At 37.9% G+C, this 8,746-nt stretch overlaps 1 protein-coding gene across 8 annotated transcripts in view; it reads right to left on the bottom strand.

Moving 5' to 3' along the window:
• Nucleotides 1–239: 239 nt before the first annotated feature.
• Nucleotides 240–8,746, bottom strand: part of LOC104599971 (DNAse I-like superfamily protein) — a 34,804-nt gene continuing 26,297 nt past the window's right edge. For 6 of the 8 annotated variants that reach the window (XM_010262743.3, XM_010262742.3, XM_019198240.2 and 3 more), the window contains exons 9-12: nucleotides 4,105–4,213; nucleotides 3,667–3,809; nucleotides 2,475–2,704; nucleotides 240–508 (exon numbers count right to left, since the gene is read on the bottom strand). In XM_010262743.3, coding sequence (XP_010261045.1) covers nucleotides 2,485–2,704; nucleotides 3,667–3,809; nucleotides 4,105–4,213 — 472 coding nt within the window. In that variant the 3' untranslated portion in view covers nucleotides 240–508; nucleotides 2,475–2,484. The remainder of the gene's footprint in view (nucleotides 509–2,474; nucleotides 2,705–3,666; nucleotides 3,810–4,104; nucleotides 4,214–8,746) is intronic. The other 2 variants (XR_016076141.1, XR_016076142.1) reach the window with 2 other exon arrangements.

Here is an 8,746-nt window from a genome sequence, read left to right as displayed (position 1 = left end):
ATTGTTTTGATAGCAGCTAATCGATCTCATTTGCATATCTAGAACAAATGGACTGAATTATCCTCCTTGGCTAGAGATTTTAGTCAGTCTTGAGAAGAGTTGGTGGTACTTGGTAGTTTTTGTTTCTGTTTTGCTGCTTGATCCTTGCTTTAACCAAAAAGAAAAATAGAATGATAACAAGATTGAACTAAGCAAGACACATTCAATACAAATATATACATATTGAGACAGCACACACGCACTGAACTCTGTTTTTCAATTAATTTGCATCAGTAGCTCTGCTGGCCATTAATATATACACATTTAGTATAATGAATTAATGACATGAAACGCTATCCAAAGCATAACCAAAACCAAGAATTGGTTGCAAAAAAAATAAAAAAAAAAGAAATCAAAACAAAGAATTGATATGAAAAAAATAACAAATTTAAGAAATCTGTCTATACCTTTGTGCATGTTAAGATTATCATTCAGTCATTCTGTATTAACATTCCAAATCGTATATATCCTACACCAGTAAAGAAACAAAACATATCAGGAGGGATAGAACCTGATGCAGGAAAAGAAACCAAACCCCACAAATTTGTATTTGGAAACAAGCATATAGCACTGAATTTCTCATAGATAGGTTTATGCATGGGACAAGATGCATCAATGTGATTACAAAGTAAAATTAAATTTGAAAGATAAAGTAAAATTACTCGAAGCTAAATGGATTGGTCAATTAGTTTGTTCCCAAAATAAACATGAATTACCATATCTGATTCTTGGTTTCTACTTTCTAGATTGCATATCAAATAATTGAGATTGACTTGAGATTGACTCAGCTCAGCAGGGCTGAACGTGAAGTTGATTAGGGAGTCATGTTACAATTTAGGAACTTAATCATACCATAATTTTATAAATTTCACAGAGTTCATTTTGATAATGTGTTTCTACTCTCTACACTACAATAATCAGAAATCTAAACACAAATAGTTATAATATACTAATATTAAAGTAAAATTAGATATACAGAACACTTAAAATTTATCACTTGATAATTCTTGTGGAAAAGAAAATATAGAACTCGATAGATCTACTAGTATTAAGTTTTTAAGCACCCATATGCGATCTTTCTTGTGTTTTAAAACAATGTATTTATAAACACTGACAAGATCCACAGGTAGCATTTATATAACTTACTATCATTGACTTTGAGGAGTTGGTCTCTTGACTCAACTATGTTTATTTAGAATCATCATAATAACTTAAATGGGTAAAGGCCTTTTTATCATGACCTGGCTTCCTATGTGTTACGATCCATTTGTCCCATGTTGGTAGTATGGGATGCTAATGTGAGGTATCCCACATTGGTAGAATGGGATGCTGTTGTGGGGTATATATGTGCTGAGACGGGATCTGCTCCTCACAAATGGGCGCCTCACATGCACATCCACCGTTCATTGGGAACATCTCCCCTGAATAATAATTAATAAGTGCGGGAGATGTTCTCAATGCATGGTAGGATGTGCGTGTGAGGCGCCTGTGAGGCGCCAGGTGTGAGGAGCAGATCCGGTCTCATATGTGCTTGGGTTCCCTCCCTCTAACAGCTAGCTTTTAGGGGTGAGTTCTCCTAAGGCACATAACAAATGGTATCAAAGCCTACACTATGCCTCCCAGTTGCAATCGTGCGGCATAGGTGGTGATGCCGGTATTGCAGTGTTCGGCTGGGACTAGGTGGACTAGTGCAAAGCCAGCCTGCGTGGGCATCGGGACTGCGGAGCGTGGTGGAATGTTATGATCCATTTGTCCCATATTGGTAGTATGGGATGCTAATGTGAGGTATCCCACATCGGTAGAATGAGATGCTGTTGTGGGGTATATATGTGCTTGGGTTCCCTCCCTCTAACAGCTAGCTTTTAGGGGTGAGTTCTCCTAAGGCACATAACACTATGCTTGATAGTAGAGTGACCCAAAAGAGTCAATAAGCCAACTTGGGAGTTGGGAAATTATGGATCACTTCATTCACTAAAATTCCAAACCCCGTCGATGGGATTGTAATGGCATAGCAGCCGGTGGAGGTAGGAGAAATGCCATTCAGAATGAACTTGGTGGTACTTCTATGTCCAAGATGTGCAATGTTAGAAACTAATGCATAAATACGCACACTTGTGCATGTGCATGAGTAATTTTTTAAAGATTTTCAGAATGAATTTTAATCATCTGATCCTAATAAAATAGACATAGAGGAATAAAATAACACGGATCTCTCTTAAGCAGACAATTATTACCAAAAAGAGATTGACAATAATTGTTCTTTTCTGAGTAAACTAGAAAATTATTTTCCTAGTTTTCTGAATTATAATTATCTAAGTAACAGGTCTAAGAGTGTTGATCAATCAAATATTATAAACAAAAAGAATTATTGCAAAATATAAAGAACATAATTGGGTGGGGGTGTTGGACATGATAACATACAGAAGGATATTTACCTTCCAAAACTTAAGCAGTTTGTTCTGCCATAAAGTTATCTGTTATAACTTCATCAGCTTCTAACTCTGCATCTGTGAATGTGAGAGCTCTTTGTAGCTTCCTGTGACAGAAAACCTCTACCTCAGCCATGTAATTGGCTGTCACAGGCCGATGGTCAGAAAGCCTCTGCTCAATCCTCTTATAATTCAATAGCCTCATTCCATTTCCATATGCAAGAATGCGATCACACCTGAATGACACACATATCAAATCTCGAAGAGTAATATGTTAAAATTTAAAGTATACACAAATTTTCATGCAACTAGATAAATTCCAGTCAAGGCTTGAACTTCAGGATCTGGTATGTTAAATTTTATAATTGTGATATATAATTGGAAGCATTCTTGAGCTAATTTCAGTAAAATGATTAACTCAGTTCAGACAAGAGAGGAGTCTAAGCCCTTCATAGCTGATGACATCATTAGAGGATGATAATGCGGTTTCTTCTTCAACCAAAACTAAAGACTCAAACCTGGCTCCCTCCACTAATCTCCAAAAAATTAATGGGTGCATTCCTGAAAATCCAGGGAGATCAGGAGCTGAGCTGGTGAAGCTTCAAGGAACAACCAAGGTGAAATATTGATGGTATATTAGGACCAATAGAGCAGGGAGACAACCGAGATAGAAATCCTATTGTTACTTCACAGGTTAAGGTTGTGCTATTATCCAGGATACAGTAACAGAGGTGGAAAGGGATTTTCAGATGATAATCGTGTAGATACAAGGGGAAACTCCAGGGCCATGGCAGTTTAGGCATTTCACCAGGGAAACTAGATTTAATAGGAGCTAGCCCTAGTGACCTATTCTGGGGAGTGCCTGAGCACTTCTCTTTTTCTTTTATTGGCATCTTTTTGCATTGATTATTAAAGTTGCCTAATCAGTTATTAATCAAGAAGATAATTGGAAACATAGACAATATATAGATATTTAACCTGGGGGAAACTCAGGGATATGGTTCATCTCATAGACATCCTACAACTCTATTGTAACAGATTTTTATAGTGCATAACTATGTTAAATTTCCCTACATTTACTGGATAAAGTAAATTAAGACACACATAATGGGTCATTCAGGTGAAGGAACTAACTAAAGTTTGCATTAATTGGCTATACGAGGTGAAATGCAACAGATGGAAAATTGCAAGTACATACCATGCTGGAGTACGCCGCCCAGTCTTTGGGTCATCTCCACAATATTTCTCTGAATTATACTCATATTTGTATGTGGGTGGAAAATTTAAGGTACCCTCTTTCCATCCACCAAACGCACGTCCCTTTCTTAGTTCTCTTACAAGCTGCCATTTAACACAAAAGAAAGAATTTCAACATAGTTATCAATTAAAGTTGGCCAGCAGTTACTGACAAAAGAAATTGTGTTTGATCAATAAATTTGAATAGACATTTTTGACTGTTGAATAGCTTCAAGAAGGTAAATAATTTCAAGATATAGGGTTCTAAAACTGAACCGCATTTAATGCTTTATGCATTACCGGTTTGAAGTTTAAATCAATTCCAGCATTGGAAAAATATGTTACATTCTTTAAGGCATCATAAAGTTAGTTTACAAAATAGAAATAAAAGTTGAATTACCTGGTCCCTCTCGATCAACTCAGACCATTCTTTTCTAGATATGAGTTCTCGTGTTTTCTCGTATGGTAAATTGATACGATAATTCAGGTCCCCAAACCATATTATTCTTCTGCAAAGAGAATTATGAGAATTAATAAGTTCATGTTCTTTACAAGATTGAAGAAATGAATGAAAGTTGGAGGTTCAAAGAAGCAGTCACTTCCATGTAATCGGAGGGCAGGTATGGGTACTACCATTAGTAGCATACTTCCCAACTAGTCTAACTCTCTTGCAAGAGTAAGTTAATAATTCCACCAAGAACCTTCTTAATAAGCAGTTTTCCATATGAAAGTGTAACATTCAGTTAGAAGATAATACAGAACTGACTCAAAAAGATGATGCTATTTTAAACCGCAATTTTTTATAAATAACAAATTCACTAAAGATCATGAGCATTAAAACATATGTAAGAGGGTGGAGAAGGGAAGAAAGTGTTTTGGAATGGTAGAATACTGATATGTTTCATTCTATTGCCAATGGGCATATTTATACAGTAAGCTGCTGCAATAAATAGAAAGAAAGAAAAATAGAAAGAAAAGAAAATAGAAAGAAGAAAAAATAGAAAGAAGAGAAAATAGAAAGTACAAAAATAGAAAGAAAGAAATAGAAAGAAAAAACTTTCTAAATCAATCCTTCCAAAATCCTCGGAATATATACAATTCTATTTTCAGATCTGAACCAGTAACCCCACGTTTTCCAACACTCCCCCTCAAGCTGGTGAATAGAGATCCTCCATTCCCAACTTGGCTATAATTCTCTGAAAGTCTGTACTATTGAGCCCTTTAGTAAGTACATCGGCCAGTTGTCCTTTTGTAGACACATAGGGAGTGCAAATCAACTTGCTGTCCAGTTTCTCTTTTATAAAGTGTCGGTCAATTTCGATGTGCTTCGTCTTGTCATGTTGAACAGGATTGTGAGCAATATTGATGGCTGACTTGTTGTCACAATATAGTTTCATAGGCTCTTCTCGTAGAATCTTCAGGTCTTCTAAAATTATCTTCAACCAAAGTAATTTACACACTCCTTGTGCCATAGCCCTGATTCTGCCTCTGCACTTGACCGAGCCACTACATTTTGCTTCTTACTCATCCAAGTGACTAAGTTTCCTCCTAAGAAGGTACAGTAACCAGAAGTGGACCGTCTATCTACTGGAGAATCCTGCATAATCGGCATCTGTATATGCTTCAAGAGTCAGTCCTCCATTTCTTCTGAATAAAATTCCTTTTCCTGGATTGGCTTTCAAATAGTGCAGAATTCGATGAGCAGCCTACAGATGAACTTCTTTATGATTATGCATAAACTGACTTATTACACTTACAGCATATGCAATATAAATGAGTTTTCCGACTAGTCTTTGGAACATCTCCTTGTCTACACTTGCATTCTCGTTGGCTTCTTCAAGTTTATGATTGGGATCTATAGGCGTGGAAGCTGGTTTACATGCCATATTTCCTGTTTCTCTCAAAAGATCAACAACATACTTTTGTTGAGAGATAAAGATGCTTTGTTTAGAATGTGCAACTTCAATTCCGAGAAAATACTTTAGTCTCCCCAAGTCTTTTATCTCAAATTCTCTAGCAAGGCAGTTTTTCAATGCTTCCTTCTCCTTTTTATCATTCCCAGTAACGATTATATCATCCACATAGACTAATAGTGCAGTAACTTCCCCTGAGGCTGTGTTTGATAAACAATGTGTGGTCACCTTGACTTTGCTTGTAACCTGTACTCAACATTACCTTTGTAAACCTTCCAAACCATGCTCTCGGAGATTGTTTGAGACCGTATAGTGCTTTCTTCAACCGACAAACTTTGTTCCCTTTAATGCCTTCTCCAAAACCCGGTGGAATGTCCATGTATATCTCCTCTTCTAGATCACCATGGAGAAACACATTTTTTACATCAAACTGTTGCAAATCCCAATTATAGTTAGCAACCAACGACAGTAACACCCTTACTGTATTCATTTTAGTTACTGGGGCAAAAGTCTCCTGATAATCTACCCCATAAGTCTGTGTATATCCCTTGGCTACCAGGCGTGCTTTGTACCTTTCTAATGACCCATCAGATTTGTACTTAATTGTGAACACCCATTTACAACCTATCGTCTTCTTGTTTCTTGGTAGATCCACAACTTCCCATGTGTTGTTTTTTTCTAATGCCTCCATTTCCACTCTCATGGCTTTTCTCCACTCCTTATTAGAAAGTGCCTCGGCTAGAGTATTAGGAATTAGAATGGTGTTAAGGCTGGCTAGAAAACTTTTATGGGATTTAGAGAATCTTTGGAATGATACATATTTGGCTAAAGGGTACAATGGGCGTTTGGTACATTCTCTAGTTCCTTTTCTCAGTGCAATAGGTAGGTCATACTCATACTCAGACTGTGAAGGTGTAGGTTCAGGATCTAAGCATCCCTCAGTTCTAGGATTAGGAGTTGAATCTTGGACTTGCATAGGTTGAGGATCTGGATTTTTCCTCCTAGAGTAAACCTGCATATATCTCACATTATCATGCACATCATTCGTGGAGTTAACAGTGTCCGAATTTGGTTCAATGGTCGGGTTGTTTCACTCTTGTTGAGACTCGGGAATGTGGGGCTCAGAGGAATGTGACTCAGAGGGATGTGATTCTTGACGATTGAATGTCTGTGAGGAGGGTAATACATCTAGGGAGAGTAGATCCGAGGCCTTATCTTCCATTAATGAGGGCTCCCCTTGAAGATAAGGTTGAGTGAAAAAAGATTTTCCTTCCTCAAATGTGACATTGATGGAGGTGTAGAATTTTCTGGTGGCTGGATGATAACATTTATAACCTTTCTGAGTTGGGGAATATCCCAAGAAGACACACCTAATTGCTCGTGAGTCTAATTTTCCCTTATTATGGACATGAACAAAGACAGTGCAGACAAAAATTCTTGGTGTGAGATTATTTGAGGCTCGAATATCAGGGTAAAATTGAGAAAGGACTTGTATTGGGCTTCGGTTGTCAAGAACTTTAGATGGTAGTCTATTTATGGTGTAGGCAGCAGTAAGGACAGCTTCCCCCCAATATTGTTTTGGCACCTGATTTTGAAAGAGAAAGGCTCGGGTGGTTTGCAAAAGATAGCCATTTTTTCTCTCAGCTACCCCATTCTGTTGGGGAGTGTTAACACAGGAGGATTCATGCACAATGCCTTCTTTCTGAAAAAATGGGGACAAATTCTGATTAAAATAATCTGTAGCATTATCAGATCGAAACCTTTTAATTCTCACACCAAACTGAGTTTGGACCATGTTATGAAAGTTGGGAAGAATCGTACCCACATCAGATTTAGACTTAAGAAGAAAAATCCATGTGACCCTAGTGCAATCATCAATAAAGGTGACGAACCATCTGGGACCAGTAATGTTGGGAATTTGAGAAGGGCCCCATATATCCGAATGAATCAAATAAAAAGGAGTTGTAGATCTTTTATTGCTGATTGGGAAAGAAACCCTTTTGTGCTTAGCAAGTTCACAAACATCACAATGAAAGGTTTCAACATCAATTCCTTTAAACAAGGAAGGAAGCATTGTTTTTAAAATAGGAAATGAAGGATGACCAAAACGGAAATGATGACGCCAAATTAAATCTTTATTGGAGGTAGATAAGAATGACTCGTGTGTGACATGCATAACAGTGTGAGATGATTTGCTTCAAGGTAGTAGAGTCCATCTCTTTCCTTAGCAAGTCCAATCTTCTTCCCCGAAACCTGGTCCTGAAATACACAGTAAGAAGGGAAGAACACAACATTGCAGTTCACATCCTGGGTGAGTTTATGTATAGAGATAAGGCTAGTGGATAACTTAGGAACATGAAGCACATTTTTAAGTAATAGGGATGGAGTAATTTGAATATTCCCAATCCCTGCCACTGTGGTGAAAGAACCATCAGCAATAGAAATTTTTCTATTACTAGGACAAGGTGTATAGGTGAGAAAATGTAGTGAAGAGGGTGTCATGTGGTCAGTAGCTCCAGAATCAAGAATCCATGGAAAAACACTAGCCAAGGCATGTAATCCTAGAGATAAAGACTCACCTGAGAGAGCAAGAGAGGTAGAACCACTTCCTGGTTTCAAGGATTTCAGGAAGCACCTTAGCCTTTCAATTTCTTCATCATTAAATGGTCCCTGACTTGAGTGTTCTTGCTGCGGGGTTGTGGAGACATTATGGGCCTGTTGAACTCCTTTTGAAACTCCTTGATTTCCCCATTCCTTGCTGGATGTGGGAGGTTTCCCATGAAGTTTCCAGCACCGATCTTTCGTGTGTCTGGGCTTCTTGCAATAGGTAAACCAGAGGTTATCGTTAGAATCACGGGTGGTTGTGTCACGAGCCAAGTTGTGATTGTTCTCACCCTTTGAACCACTGTAACTTCCTCCCCTTGCCACCATGGCTGAGCCTTCGGGATCTTTAGGCTCAAGCATGATTCCACGGCGGCTTTCCTCATCTCTGACAAGGGCTATGACTTCATTCAATGGAGGCACTTCTTCTTTGCCAAGAATTTGTATTCGGACCTGATCAAATTCAGCATTCAGTCCGACCAAAAAATCATACACCCTATCTCTTTCAATAAAATTCTTCAAGATCAC

Source organism: Nelumbo nucifera, chromosome 5 (assembly GCF_055504915.1).
Source record: "Nelumbo nucifera cultivar China Antique chromosome 5, China Antique-T2T, whole genome shotgun sequence".
NCBI lineage: Eukaryota > Viridiplantae > Streptophyta > Magnoliopsida > Proteales > Nelumbonaceae > Nelumbo > Nelumbo nucifera.
This window is presented reverse-complemented; position numbering and strand designations above follow the sequence as displayed.